The 16,493-nt window shown below is 36.8% G+C and overlaps 1 protein-coding gene across 1 annotated transcript in view; it reads left to right on the plus strand.

The window, feature by feature from the left end:
- Positions 1-1,258: 1,258 nt before the first annotated feature.
- Positions 1,259-16,493, plus strand: part of LOC139736033 (SH2 domain-containing adapter protein F-like) — a 90,585-nt gene continuing 75,350 nt past the window's right edge. Inside the window, exon 1 of the mRNA XM_071646776.1 lies at positions 1,259-1,774. Coding sequence (XP_071502877.1) covers positions 1,328-1,774 — 447 coding nt within the window. The 5' untranslated portion in view covers positions 1,259-1,327. The remainder of the gene's footprint in view (positions 1,775-16,493) is intronic.

Genomic DNA, 16,493 nt, shown 5'->3' on the forward strand with positions numbered 1-16,493 from the left:
ACTACTCATACAAATAGACTAGAAAACACAATAACAGTAACAAAATTAACGTTAACAGTAACAGACAGTAACAGTAACAGTAACAGTAACAGTAAATTAAAGAAGGGGTTGTATATTTTTGAAATATGTTTCCCAGAGTTACTGTTAGTTGATACTCAAATGGGAATCCATGCGTGTGTGTGAGTCAAAGGTATAAAACTAATTTCCTGCAGATCTCCTGTTCCTAAACACTAAGGTACGACGGACGTATCATTCCCTGTATAGATGACACTGCTGACGCCTGATAAGTTGATATGGATTTCAATGAAATGAACTTTACTGGCATGAACGTTTATTGTTGTTGTTTTTTTTTCAAGTCATCATCGTTAAATTGCATGAAGTTATGTCTGGCTGAATGAATTAATTTGTTCATTAACCATCCCCCTCCCCCCAAAAAAGATTGTCTGTGATAACTTATAGGAAAAGCATCATTATATAAAGAATATTAAACAGTTTGAGCGTAATGTACAAACATGTTTGCAAGTGGAAAACTTACAATAGCACAGCTCCTATAATCAAGGTTAGTACCATTATAGGCTTAATGGCTTCCTACAGTACATGTCACCTAGAAGTATTCCAATTCATACAGGCCAAAATGACTTTCTAATTTCTACAGTTATTGTCACCTATTCCAATTCAAGTTGATAATTTGTGATGTAGTTCCTCAAGTTCAGCATGTTAGTGTAATCGTATCTGTGCACATTTGACAACATCTGTTTCTGACTGACTTTTTAAAGTGGCAAAGACTAAGCACATCAACCTCCAATCTGTTTTTCTTTTCAAGATATAATATACTTCTGTTATTATCATTCAGTGCGCTTGTCTGTGGTAGAGTTCAGCTTTGAGTTACACCAAGCAACCAAGAGCGGATTACAAATGTACGAGCAACCACCCCCTCAACCCACTATGCGAGAAAGAGAAAATCTATGGTGATGCTGAGGAGATCCCTTGTTCACACTGCTGTGGTTCTTCCGCGCTTGCATTCCGTGATATATCGCAGCTTCGATAAACGTCTACACTACACTGTCGTTGTTCTGACTCATCTCACATGCTGGCGTTTTCTTCGATAGCTTTGTGTACGGATGATACATACGTAGACAATGACTGATCTCAGTGTTATTCTCTATAGCCAGTATATTTCTATGTAGTGTGACTTTGCCCGAGTAAGTGGCCGAAATCATCCATCTGCTAGTGGTAAAGTGGAAATACCAATCTCATTCTGACCCATTTTTGAAAGATTTCCAGGCAGGATGGAATGAGTCGGAAGAAGTGACCCGCTGAAGTCATCATGGCGAAGCTTTTTAAGATTTTCGGTAAGAAAAATCCGTCCGCTCGAGGAGAGTATATGGGTAGGTCGGGCCTACAGTACGAATACAGGTACGGATCCGGCTCCCTAAGCGACCTCACATCGGACAATGCACAAATGCAGGCAGCGAGCGGTCTGAGCAGCTTTTCTAATGCAGGAGGGCTCTCATCACATCAACAGTACCACAGAAACACCTCTGGACCAGGCCAAGGCGAGTGTCAGACCTCAGAAAGATACAGACACCATAGTACAGAGGATGATGGAGCTGGACTCACTGATGATTTTGAGTTTCGAGGAGCAGGTGCATTGAATCTTGTAACCAATGCCAATGGAAACAGAAAGATTAGTGATGGAGGGAATGGGGCTGAAGCTGGTGTAAACATCAGGAGGAATGAGATGGGTGAACCACGCAGCCCTGTCTCCAAAAAGGTATTGAACAACTTACAACGAGTAAATTCATCAATTTTTCTATTGATTATTATTTTCATAACTTTCCTGTATGAATTAGCTCTTTTATCAGACCTAGATGTTGTATAGATTCTATGTCACATTGTGAATAATCAACATGTCAACATTAACTATACACAGCCCAGTCGATGTAAACGTACAGTGACTGGGCTGTGTATAGCTCAGAGTCTAAAATACTCTGGCACAAGTTGCTTGAATAAACTTTTGATATCCCTTTCAACCTTTTAAGCTGTCAATTTAGATATTCATCAGTGTTTGTCACTGTTAATATACTTCTGTCATGTTTAGTATGAATTCTAGTACTGTAACAGGATTGATTTTGCATTTTGGCAGTTGCTGCCTTTGCAAGCACTGTGTAGACCCTGTTCAAAAGTATAGACAAGTCCTTGAATTGTTTTGCATAATATGACAAAACAAAGAAAACCCCCAAACCACACCATTGCAGTGATAGCAATACAAGCAGTCATTAACGCATGAACACAAAAAATACTTACTCACAAATTGTACAGTAAATTGTACTTACTTCATACTTGGGTGTAGAGACTGGAAGCGAAGCTTATTTGTCCCTCGTTACTGTTCTGTCCCGTCTCAGGTAGGGTTCATACTTGATTAGGTTATTTCTCCAATCTTTCTAGGGAAGACTTGAATTGGTTTGTGGTGGTAGCATTGATGACTTCCTTAGGTAGTGCATTCCAATTGTTTACATTTCTTATTGAGAAGACAGACTGCCTCAGAATGGACACATTGTTTGAAAAGTTTGAGATTGTGACCTCTTGTTGTTGAACTACTGGCCAATTGGAAAAATTTTGAAGGATTTACTCTGTTGAAGCCTTTCAGGATTTTGAACTGTATCAAGTCAGCACCCTGCCTTCTGTAAGCCAAAGTGGGTACAGGTGTAGATGCAGCTCTCTTTCCAGGTATGCCTTCTGTTTCAGTTCAGGAAGAAGTCTTGTGGCCCTTTGCTGGACTTTTTTAGGTGATCCGAGTATCCTCTCGGATCACCTTCTGTATCTGTACTGAATCTTTCTTCTTTCTTTGTTTCTTTCTTTATTTCTCCTCAAAAGTTGTGCAGAGGTTAGCTCAGAAAGTGCATTGCCTCTCAATGTCAAACTTACACCATATATGTATCATGTCGCAAAGACGACAGCGCAAGTAAAATCATAGTGATCAGTCGACCGTGACGTCACTATGACGTCATTATATGAAAACACATTTTCATTCATATCTCATTAATGGAATGAACATTTTCAATGAAATTTACGTCACATATATTTCAAGTCAAGCACATTTTACTCATATTATCAAAATTCATATTTATTATTAAAACGTGCGCGTACGCGCGCGTTGAAATATTTGTATGCTCCAATCGAGCTCAAAATCTTTTTGCACACGTTTCAGACCATTTAGAGCATTTTTTGAAAAATTGAAAAAATTGGACGGACGCGTACGCGCGCGCACATATACGCACGCACAGGTCATATGGAATAGAAATTTCCCGTTTTTTCACATTTATCATATGCCTGAAATGTCAAGGAATATTTCTTCCAAGTTTCAAGTCAATCCGACTCAATATGACGTCATACGGGCCCGTCAAAGTTGAAATTCCGCGCGCGCGTCAATGGCGATATACAATGCAACAATGCCAAAAAACCGCCAATTTTAAATCCGATTTTACTCGTCAGGATGGACGGTGACCTCCCATTTTCTTTACATATTTTGAAAGCTGATGAGTTTTACATATCATTTCATGGGTTGGCGATACTGAAAAAATGATTAAAAGATATCAAATTTCTTAATAAAGTAAAAAAAGTAAATTTTCAAAATGACGTCATCAAATTTCAAGTTCACTCGAGCGTATCTCGCTTATCCTTTGCCAATTTTCACCCAGTTTTCAGTATGTTGTAGCTTATTAAATGTACTTTCATATTTATAATTACAAAAATTTGATTGGATGACGTCATCACCTCGTAAAAATGGATTGAAAGCATCCTTGTAAAATTTGACCAGTTTACGTGTTATCTCTATGGGAGAGCAGTTTTTCTGGAAGTGAAAATTGACATGACTATCTTTTTCGAGCACTAGCTCACTTATGCTTCGGTGAATTTCTCCCAGATTTCGATATGTTGTAGCTGAGACTTTGGGCTATCGTAAGTGTGCCCTTCATTTTTTCATACGGTGTCGGAATCACGTCCAAAAACTTGGTTGAAATTAAAGCTTATCTTCGATGTATTTTCATATTAATTTCCTTTTGCAACTTTCTTTGCAATAACTCAAGAAAAACAAGCCCTATCTATCCAATATTTCGCACATGTTTAGTTCATGTTACGTACATCATTTCATAAAGTAACAATTACTTGATCGGACACAATCTTCGGTATGTAAATTAGGGTCAAAGGTCATAAATGGTTCATCCTGTATCTAAGTGAATACATGTCCTATCTCTCCAATATTTTGCACACGCAAAGATCATGTTACAAGAATCATTTCACAAAATAACCACTCTTTGCTCAGATGTCATCTTGTCTGTGCAAAGTGGGGTCAAAAGGTCATATGTACTTCTTTCTGTTTCTTCGTTATGACGTGTTATCTCTATGGGAGGGAATTTTTCTAGATGTGAAAATTGACATGATTGTCTTTATCGAGCACTAGCTCAATTACCCTTCGGTGAATTTTTCTCAGATTTTAATATGTTGTAACTTAGACTTTGCGCTATCGTTACGTGCCCTTTGTTTTTTCATATGATGTCGGGATCATGTTAAAATACTTGGTTGAAATTAAGCTTATCTTCGATGTATTGAGATATTTCTATGTTTCTGCAACTTTCTTTGCAATAACTCAAGAAAAACAGCCCCTATCACCCCCATATTTTGCACATGTTTAGCTCATGTCACGTACATTATTTCGTAAAATGGCAGTTATAGAAATACAAGACAGAATAATTCAAGAAATGAATGATGGTAAAGAAGTTTTGGCAATATTCATGGATCTTTCTAAAGCATTTGATTGTCTTTCTCATGAAATTTTACTTCAAAAATTGCAATATTATGGTGTTCGTGGTGTCTGTCTTAAGTGGTTCAGATCTTATTTATGTGGGCGGAAACAATTCACTGTTTATGATTCTTTCCATTCGTCTTTTAGAAATATCAATACGGGTGTGCCTCAGGGATCCATTCTTGGACCTTTACTGTTTTTGATTTATATAAACGATATTGTCAATTCTTGCCATGAATCTCATTTTATTTTATATGCAGACGACACCTCACTTCTTGCCTCTCATAATGATATCAATGTGTTGATTGAACTTTTAAACAAAAATCTTTATCAAGTACATAATTGGTTTAAGTGCAATATGCTCACTTTGAATATAAGTAAAACACAATGTGTACTTTTTAAACGCGGAGGTGTGCAGTATAATACTGATGATATGATTTTAAAAATTGGTGATATACGTTTGAAATTTTATGAATCTGTAAATTTTTTAGGTGTTGTATTAAACAGTAAGTTGAGTTGGAGCGATCATATTGACTTTGTCTGTACAAAAATTTCTCGTTTTATTGGAATTTTGAATCGACTGAAATATGATTTGCCAAGTTACATTTTGTTCGCTCTTTATAATGCTTATATTTTATCTGTTTTATCTTATTGCAATTCTATTTGGGGAAACACGTATTCTTGCCATACTCAAAGACTTTTTATACTACAAAAGAAAGCAATTCGAATTTGTACAAAGTCAGATTATAGAGCTTCAACATCTAAACTTTTTAAATCATTACACACTCTTAAATTGCAAGATTTGAATAAAATTCAAATATGTTCCTTTATGCAACGTTTCCATGCTAAAACTCTTTCACCTTATTTACAAAATATGTTTTCTGTGAACTCTGATGTACATAATTATTATACAAGATCGTCAAATCATCTTCATCGATGGCGTTTTTTAACCGATAAATCTAAATATTCGTTACGTCATACTGGTCCTGTTTTATGGAATACGTTAGAATTGAGCAAATTCAATACACAGTTTAATAATATGTTCAAAAGGCAGTACAAGAAGTTATTGATTAGTAAGTATTGATTGGATTATTATGTATGGATGCATTGGTCTTTCTTCTATTTGTATGATGGTGTTTAATGTTTTTCTCTTTTTTGTTATGATTAATTTGATTTTTTTTTTAAAGTAATTTTCAAATGATTATAACGCGGAGTATGTGCAACATAACAAGCCTATTCTGGCTTTCTACGCGCATACCATTTTCCGGTCAACCAAACACATAATGTTAATGAGTTTCTGTTTTCTATGTACCTGTGATATCTGTTTTCCCGATGTGTTTTTTTTTTTTTGTTCTTTTGTCTTTATCATAATCTCGCTTTGTTTTGTTGTCGTTTCCATTGTTTTTAAACTCACTTTTTGTACAATTTGCTCATATTCACATATATTTTGTATATTATATATTGAATCGGAAATAAAGATTGAATTGATTGATTGATAAAATAACAACTACTTGATCGGACAATATCTTGGGTATGTAAATTAGGGTCAAAGGTCACATATGTTTCATCCTGTATCTTGGTGAATACATGTCTTATCTTTCCCATATTTTGCACACGTAAAGATCATGTTACAAGAATCATTTCACAAAATAACCATTCTTTGCTCAGATGCCATCTAGGTTGTGCAAAGTGGGGTCAAAGGTTATATGTACTTGTTGCTGTATCTTCGTTATAGTGTATACAGATTTGGTACCAAAGATGGCAGATATGACGACCTTTTCTAAATGAGAATCCAAACATCACACGGCCAATGTCTCTGAACACAGATGAAACCTGTCATGGTCATGCCTATTGCGATCAGGACTTGAATCATTGATTAAAAAAAAAATCGGATCACCTTAATTTGTCAGTGATGACAAATTACAATCTCTAGTTCTAGCATGTCTTCATCCCTCTTCAGTGTTGGGCATTACACTGAATTGCAGTATTCTAATGTTGGCAGTTGGTTGTACAATTGTTTATATACATGTATATATTGATATAGAGAAAACTCTTCTTCTGCAAAGTTGAAAAGGATCTTTTTATCAGTCCTACTTTGATGTTGGCTTCCGTAGCATAAACAAGATGAAATCATCTCAATTTTTGTCATCATCATCATCATCTCTATGGGAGTGTAGGTAGGCCTTTTGGTCTCCCGGTTGTCAGCTCTCGGTAGCATGAGTAACAGTCTATAACAAGGGTGGGCATGGATGTCAGACAATTTCAAAATGTTTGTCTGACCAGAACGTGTCTAAACCATGTTTGAAAGAAAGTATACTAGTGGATGTCACAAGTGATGTAGGCAAACTGTTCCATGACTGGATAACCCTTTTGCTAAAAAAGTTGCTCCGGATGTTCAGTCGACAGTGGATGGTGAATGATTTGAAGGGGTGGCCTCTTGTTCCATGATACTGTGATTGTACAAAGAAAGACTGTGGGTTGATTCTATCTGTACCATATACAACATGGTGTAGTATTTTGAAGACCTAGATCATGTCCCCTCTTTTCCTCCGGTAATGCAAAGAATAAAGATTAGGCTTCACGAGGAGTCTCTCACTCTAAGATAAGGGTGCTGAGTCCAGTTTGGCTGATCTATGTTGAACCGCTTCAGGTCAATTCCACCGAAAGGTTGCATTTTATGATAATCAAACTATTGAGTATAGATGATTAATGAAGCTTAATTAGATGATCTGGTATTGTTTACTCAAAGCAGCCTTTCACAACGGATATTTTGATACCTCATTTGTGAACATCGGTGAACGTGGAGTGGAGTTATGTCCGAAAAACCTTCATTTTTCATGAAAATTGCCAATTTTTGCAGAATTTATGTACCATTTCTGATACACTATTATGACCATAATACAGCTTGTGTAATTCTCAGATGGCTTATTTTCTGAATGTTCTTTGGTCATAGATTGGTTTTATGATGTTCTAGAACTTGTTCTGGCATAAGAAAATATTATTCTGTCAATCTCAAAATGTGGTAGTTGATAGCGTCCCATAAGTCACGTTTTTGTGTCCCATCAGTCACACTGGTTTTCCCTATCCTGCTACTGTACCAATGAGTAGATATTCATACCACTTGGCTCAGGGTAAGCACCAACCCTTTGCTACATTCAGGAAAGAAAATATCTTTCCAGAGACTCTGTGTGTAAGAATATTTCAGAACTTACTTTCCCATGTGAAAAACGGTGGTTCTCAGATGTCCCATAAGTCACGACAGCAATTTTTCGTTGCTGTACGTAATGCAATGATACTTTTCAAACTAAGTATGGTGTTTTCATAAACTGTGATATGATGGATCTAACCATGAACTGAGAAAAATGCATTTGATGCAACTATTTTCTCAAAATACTGGTTTGAAATTGCTGAAAATTGTCACTTTGTCCCATAAGTCACAATGGAATTGACCTTCAATCCTTCTGTCATCAGTCATAAACCTGAGGCTCGATCCATACAACATTGGAATATTCCAAATGTCTCTCACTTCCAAATCTCTCACTTCCAAATCACTCTCACTGTGAAGAATACATGCTACTTTTCTTAATTCTTCTATTTCTTGTCTGATCTTAGTACCCGGTCAAAGGCTAGTGATGTATAGCTCATTTGTATCAACATTGCAGAATTATAATTTCTTCAAGTTTGTCAGAATGTGTGAATGATTAGGTTTTATAGTACCGTACCAAGGATAGTTAGTATCAGATGATATTTACAGTTGTGTGACATTTTCTACAGTAGGCCCTAAATATAAAAGTATTGACACCAACATTTAACTTGAAATAAAGATTTACATGTAGGTAATTTCAAAGGGCTTTTGAGTAGTGAATGGGAAAACACTAATGCAATGTGCTGTACAGCACTGTAGCCCATTTTAGCAGACAGCATGATACACATTGCAGTACTGTAAGTACTGTAGTGGGCCTACATTAGATGTCATTGTCATTAGGCCAACCTGCTAGCGCCAACTGATTTCAGGCTGTTACTCTTTATAGTGACATTATTAGCACCATCACTGGCAATGGAAATATGAAGTCACTCGATGCATTTCTTGTCAGAGTAATATTAAGGAGGCACAGGATGTACAGTACATGTATGATACAATACATTGTACATATAGTCTGGAAACCATGGATGCTACGCTTCTACATGCACCTTCAGTATGTTTGTGCTGTAAGATGGGGAAGATGTAAATGGTCATAGTTTCCTTTTCTATTTCTAATGACACCATTGCTGATAAATGGATAGCCATAAACTTAGCTCAAATAAAGGACTAGAGGCACCAGCTCACATAAATATTTTTCACCTTGTAAATATATTGGCATACAACGTGAGATATTTGAATTTGTTCCAATATTGTATGCAGTCTCCCACTGGCAAATCATTGCTAGAGTCATGGCCCAAGTGTCAAGGTTACATTGGCTAAATCTGGAAACAAATCATATTGTAAAAATCTATGAGACTACAACCATGGCAGTGTTCAATTCTCTGGCAGATTATAGCTTTTGACAGGGAAGAAATGGACTCATAATGCATTCATGTTGTAGAATTTGAACAGAACACAGTGTAGTATGAACACACAAATTTATAAGGTGTTGAGGGATACCAATGATGCTGTAATGCTAACTGCCTTTTCCAATGAACTCAATGTGTATTCTGAAAAAAATCTGAACATTTGTAGGTCTACTCCACAGTAACATGCCAAAGGACTACCAGGGTTTGCACAGTTAGTCAGTGTTGTATATCGTAGGCCTACACTGTGTACAGTTGTGCGTGGTAGGGTGTGAATCATTTCTCTTTGGGTATTTGTCATCAAATGAGAACTCCCAATAACAATGTATAAGTTTCTTTGTCACTGTCAAAATGGCCTTGCTGACCAACCTGTGCGTGTTATTGTAAACACTTCAAGACATCCTGTCAATGTTTACATTTGTATGCCTTATTGTCTTTACCTTCTCAGTAGCCAAAGAGTAAAAGATTCACCATTTGTCACAGGCTTTGTTGGAATTACAAGTAGAACTACACAGCTACTGGATATTAGACAATATATAGTGTAACATGTCAAAATGTAGTAAAGTGTAGATGCAGTAACTATCAAAAAACAAGGATTGACCCTTATCCATTTTTGCAGAATGGCATTGCTGAACATTATGATCATTATTGTTCATTGCTAGCATTAGTCTTGGCTTAGATTTCCTTTTATGTGAGATATTATTTTTTTCTTCAAATTTGATTGTACTTTGTGCTCTAAACTAGCTTTAATACATTGTATGTACAGTGGAAGCAAATTCTGGAAAATGTAGTCAGATATTTTGTATACATGTACTAACCTAATGATATTATATATTTTTTGTGCTATTTATATACACATGTACATACACGTAGGTTAAATATTGATCCTGCTTGACTTCACAAAATGTATAAGGACCTTTGCTTTCCGAGTGGACAGAATAACAATTACTTTCACCACTTTAGGTAGGAATAAGATGAAAAAAAAAGAGACTGTTTTTACATTCGTATTGATTTTTTGTTCTTTAAATTGTATTTCAAAGTGAGAATTGCCACAGATTACATTGTATGTCTGTAAAAGCATGGAAAGGGGGGCCCTCAAAAGTAAGTAATTGCAACGATGTCATCTGAGACAAACACTTTATCATACAGTAAGTACAGTTGTATGGCATAGGCAGCACAATAATGAGTGTTATTATGGAGAGGAGTACTGTATGCTACCAAGTTTTGTATGAGTCATCAGGATTTCAACTGGCAGTCGGTCACCAAGGATCCTTGCCCTGCTGCACTTGCATTAACCTTACATCTGTTACTATTCAGTCTAGACATGGGATGTTGGTTTGGTACTGTTTTACCCACCTTCCAGTTGACTAAGTGATTGTCATGTAGCGATAAGATGGACATTGCTCTACAACAATTAACAATATTAAACTCTTGCAGACTGTAGAAAATATCTTCTTATACAAATGATGGGATGCTATTGTGTATATTTCTTTCTGGTAATATTTTTGAAAAATTTTACTTTCCTTTAATGATGCATTTGCTTGATATTCTTTAGGCACCTACAGTTGTGTGTACCCATAGCCATGAATTGCGAAGTGACAGTTGTGCAAGATGCTGCTCCTTGTACAGTTTTGGGTCAGTACAATACAACTAGTTTAAACAATCATTGTCACAGGTTCAACCAATGCATTATGAATTTTCAACAGCTGCAAACCCTACAGCTTGTAATCACTGAACAGGCTAACTTGATGACAGCATGTAAAATACTTCCACAGTGTGCATAGTAAGGGATAGATCTTACATACGGTGTACAGTAGTACTACACCTCTCCTTGCATTGCTTTCGTGCTTTGATCCATCCAAGTGCAGTAAATAGTGCTACTGACAATATGACTACCTGGTAAGGGGGAGGGGGATCTACTTAGAAGCTAAGATCAACTTTACATTTTGGTATCATGTTGTGTTTTTTTAAATTTTCTAAAGAAAATGAAAACTTTAGAGACTTTTTCTTGTAGTCATATGATTGACAGAGGAATTTTTCTGTAATTTTTTTATAACAACTTGAAGTGGATTCTAAAAGGCTGATAAAACTGTATAGGGAAACAAGTGGTATGTAGATTATATCATAATCTTGAGTTGATCTTAAAACTCTTAAGATCAACTTATCTTACTAAAACACCCCATGGTCTAAACAGGGTGATTCAAATCTGTTGATCTGTTACAAGTTGTAGCCTTAGACTCAGAAATAGTCTATGACCACTAAAACATTTGGGGCATTTAAAGTCACAAACATATCCTACTTGTAAATGTAGGATGTATCCTAACATGTAAAGTATATCCTACATGTAAATGTACTAACAAGGTATCAGGCATACAGTGTACACTGTACATGAATTATACATGTATTTTGATTTTGAAGTAAAGCACTCAATGTACATGAAAGGTCAAGGAAAGATCTGCCAGCAGAATGCTTTTTCTTACATTGTACATGTGGTAGTTGTCTTTGATACAACTATACATTTACACATTTGTAAGGCCTACATTGTAGCTTTGGTCTCTTCCTATTCCATTATTAGTGCTGTGATTACACCTGTGCAACCCTCACATATTAACTGGAAACGCAGTATACAAGTACCATGCATAGTACTTTCACACTGTCTACTTATCCCAAACAATAAGATAAAGCATTATTCATCGCTTGAATACCCCTGTCAGTGGTGCAAACAGAACTGTACTTGAGGATGCCACTTGGTAACAAAATACATGTACTAGATTACTATAGTATTCATGTGGGTAACGATATATAGTATTGCAGTGAAGGGTGCTACAAATCTACTCGCCAACTTGTCTTCGGCAAATAACTTGCATGGCCACTTGCCTTTTCAGAGTATGGTGCCCTAATGCTCATCATTCGGGCTAGTTGGGGAGACACATGACTGTATACCTTCTGCATATTTTGTAATGCCCTGGAATGCATAATAGCATATTATACTGTGAGTCTGCTCATTTTATGATATACAGCATACATTATCGTTCTGTCTCTATGGGAGTATTTGCCTTCTTGTTCAATTTAGCAGGGCCAGAGAAGTGGCTCTCGTGATTGTACAGTAGTTTGTGCGCATTTGAGATGGCAAACAATATTTTGTGATATTGAGTGCAGAATTAGTACAATGATCTGCTATATTCGCAAACAATAAAGCCACATCTCCGCATAAGCTGCTTCCTGACTTTGGCAACAAAAAAGGAGAAAAAAGAAAAGATATTGAAGGACTTTATCCAGAAAACTTTCATCAGTTTTCTGAACTTAGTGTGTGTGTGTGTGTGTGTGTGTGTGTATGCATGTTATTATCAGTCAAAGTTTTAGAGCTCCCTGTGAATAATGTGATAAAAGTACAAACTGTACTTGAGTGTGTGTGTGTGCGAAAAATGTTCATGTACAATGTACAACAGTATCAGACTTGAGAATAAAACTTGTGTGGAAAAAGGACATCGGATGTTTGTGTTTTCATTCACTCATGCCATAAACTGTACATTTGTAGCTTGCTTGGATTGCAAGTCAATAGCAGAATACACATGTATGCATAAGAATTGCTATCATTTGTGTGATGACATTACATAGATGATGACTGGGGAGGGAACGTACCAAATGTTCCACCCGAAGGGTTTGAAATAGCATTTCAAACCCTGAGGGTGGAGTGTTTGGTACACTGTACATGTTCCCGACAACAAAAGTCATCATCTGTAATATTATATGGGTTAGTCAAATACTGTCATCTGCTTTATCACATTGTATGGAATAGGCAAATTTATCTTATCGATTGCGTGAAAAATATGATTGTTCAATCGTTTGTCATTTGTTACGTGAAAATGTTTTCCCATGGGAGAACATTACAAAATGTTCTGCCCATGGGCGAACATACTGTAAGCAATGTGCCTCCATCAATTGACTGTGTTTAGCCAGTCACTAACCAGTATTTGACTTTACCCATTTAATATTGTGTAATGTTAATGTGATGCGTACATGCCATTTTATGGTATTGCAATGGTTGTGACGGCCCTATGCAAAGTTACTTGTACCAGTAGTTGTTCACACAACGCTTTGTGTCTTAAACTTTGTTTGATATTGCTCAAATTAGCACAGAAACAACAGTGATTTACTATATTACAGGTATACAAATGATGCATACATGTAGTTCTGAGTGCATCAGTAGAAATTGTGTGCATAGGGTAACTATGGAATGCTTAACCCATGAGGCGAAGCCCAGTGTGTGTAGGCTAAATTTCATACTGTAGTTACTGCGTGCACACTATTCCTACTGATGCACGAAAAGGCGTGTGCATCATCTTTTTTATAGAACATTTTTTTTTTTGCAGAAATCCTAATTTTGAACATGTAACCCAATGGCAAATGTACCATATTGGATATACATGGACAGTGTAGATGCATTTTCTTTTAGCTTGCCATATAACATGTAGATGCAGCCATGTACACTACAAACAGCAATTACTGGATGCATGAAAATTTTTACTGACTTACAGTATACTGTAGCTGGCCTTCTCTTGTGCAGCTGGCCATTTCTTGCTTATTGAGCCAACGTTTGCTACGTTTTAATGTGCAAATACTTGCCAAGTGCACAAACTCTTTGCTACAAGTGGTATGCAAAAACCATTTGCCATTGACATTTTGCCCTGGATATCTCCCCCTTCTCCATGCCATTCGCCCTCAGTCTCGACGCCCATTGAAAAAAAAAATACATGAGCCCTATCTGGCCCCAACGCACACACATCTTTTCTCTTCATGAAAAAGCTGAAGAAAAGTGGCGTATGTCATGAATAATATTCATTTTACCATGTCATTTAAAAAAAGAAGAATATTTTTGTCTTCATTTGCTCCCTCTTTTTTATTTTTATCACCAAAACTTGGTTTGACAGACTATAGAATCACCCATTACTTGTAACTTCAAAAATAGGCGGTTGGCAAAGCGAGGTTTTCCCCTACGTCCGTACGTGTCTTATTAATAGGGAGCTTTAGATTTTAGACGCGCGGACGTTCAAAGGAAAAAAACATGTTCTGAGCTTGCGCAGTAGCGCGCGTAAAGTCAATCTATTTTTAGCTTGCGTCGCCTGCGTTTTTCACTACGTGCACTGGGCTATTTTCATGTCCGCACAGTTTGCGACATAGAGAGCTTCTTCATGCACTGATCATATGGGGGCGCGATTTTATTTTTTATACGTTGCATCCCAGCGTAATCTAAAGCTACAATGGTGTACTTTTCCACACGACACAGGGAGAGGAGAACGTTCAGCGCAAGCGTCGGCTCAAACGTACGCGCGTCAAAATCTAAAGCTCCCTAATATTCATGTTTACAGCAGCAATAAACGAATGGACAGTGGCGCGTGTAATCTGAAATGGAAGGGCACGATCGGCAAGGATAAAAATTTAAGTGGATATTTAGCCGTCCTAAACAGTCTGACTACAATGATACCCGACGTGAGAGCAAACTAAATGACGTACCTGAGCTGCATAGTATCCTGTAGTTGTGCAAAATACAATAAAATAACAGCATTCGCTGTTTTCATTTGGGCACGCCAATGGCGAACTGTACGTAACTAAATGCCCTTGTATGACCGAGCCGTGTATTACCATATGAGAGCCCATATCACGTGCACGCAGATAGTGTGTTTCGTGTAACCATCGTCAATACATACACAGGCGCGGGCCTGTAATCTGATATGGAAAGGCACGATCGGCAAGGACAAAATTTAAGTGGATATTTAGCCGTCGACATCACTGCTAAACGGTCTGAGTACAATAATACCCGACTTGAGAGTAAACTGAATGACGTAGCTGAGCTGCAGAGGATCCTGCAGTTTTGGAAATAAAATACGGCATTCGTAGCTTCCCGTGTACCGAGAACGCATCATGATACGCAATGCAACACAGCGACAGGCTCAATGCATACACATATCTATCTCTCTGCGATATCTTCATGGAAAATGGTTTATATGCATTTACTGACTGGCAGTGATTATCTAGGGAATTTGGGATTGATTGGATCATATGTCAGGGGTCAAAGGTCAAGGGCAACACTTTAAAATTTTTCTATTTCCCTCATATTTATTAAATGCCAGCAGGATTATTTTTTTTAACTTGGTGTATGCATGTATAACCCAATACAGAGATTCTGTTGAAAGTTCTTTTTTTTTTTTGCCAAAAAGGTCAAAGGTCAATAGGTCAAAGATCAAGTGAAAGTGTTGAACTTACTTCTTCCTCCATATCTCGGAAGTGGCTCAAGTTATCTTGAAACTTAGTACATAATTATGTATGTTCTGCCTGACAGTGATTCTCTTATGAATTTTAGGGTCAAAGGCCAGATGAAAATGGTAACAATATACTATTCAATACAGAAATTGCACTTTTTCTCCATACCTTGAAAATTACTCAATGCATATAAACTTATGAAAGGGGCAAAGTCTAGTTAAAGTCCTTAAATCCCCAAATACATGCTCTCCTATTCATCCATTGTACACCTAGGTCAGGGAAGGTGAACATTCAACACATTTGTGACAAACGTGTCATTTTAATATTTTGCCAATTTTGTGAAAATGTAAGCACACATTGTCCACATGTACTATAGATCTATAAGGAGAATCATGCATTATGGCGGAGGCATACCAGTCGCCATAGCGACATTTCTAGTTAGATTATAAAATTTACCGAGTTGGGTACTAATACTATTCATGAGTTTAACAACATGCTGAAAAATATCAACTCCGATCATGAATGAGCAAAAGCTGTTTACATACAATGTAACAGTGCAAGTTAAATACATACACTGTATGCATAGTGCATGAACATGAATGCAAACTATGTATATAAATCATGTTTGTGCATCTGTATATGTGTACCAGGTACAATATGTACTCTAACTGGTGCAGGTACTGTGAATATCTGCTTCAATCAAATTATATTGGAATCATTTTAGGAATACAAAATGTACATCATAGTACCGACAATTTTCAGTGCTTTTTTTTTAATGTTTATAGCACGAGTGAATAATACTGATTTCTTTGTCCATTTCTTTACTCGCAAATTCAACCACCTGATTTGTGAAAAATAAGACTCAGTATCAAATGCAATG

The sequence above is a fragment of the Diadema antillarum genome, unplaced genomic scaffold (assembly GCF_040938485.1).
Source record: "Diadema antillarum isolate AM-2024a unplaced genomic scaffold, OU_Dant_1.0 seq00000620_RagTag, whole genome shotgun sequence".
Lineage (NCBI taxonomy): Eukaryota > Metazoa > Echinodermata > Echinoidea > Diadematoida > Diadematidae > Diadema > Diadema antillarum.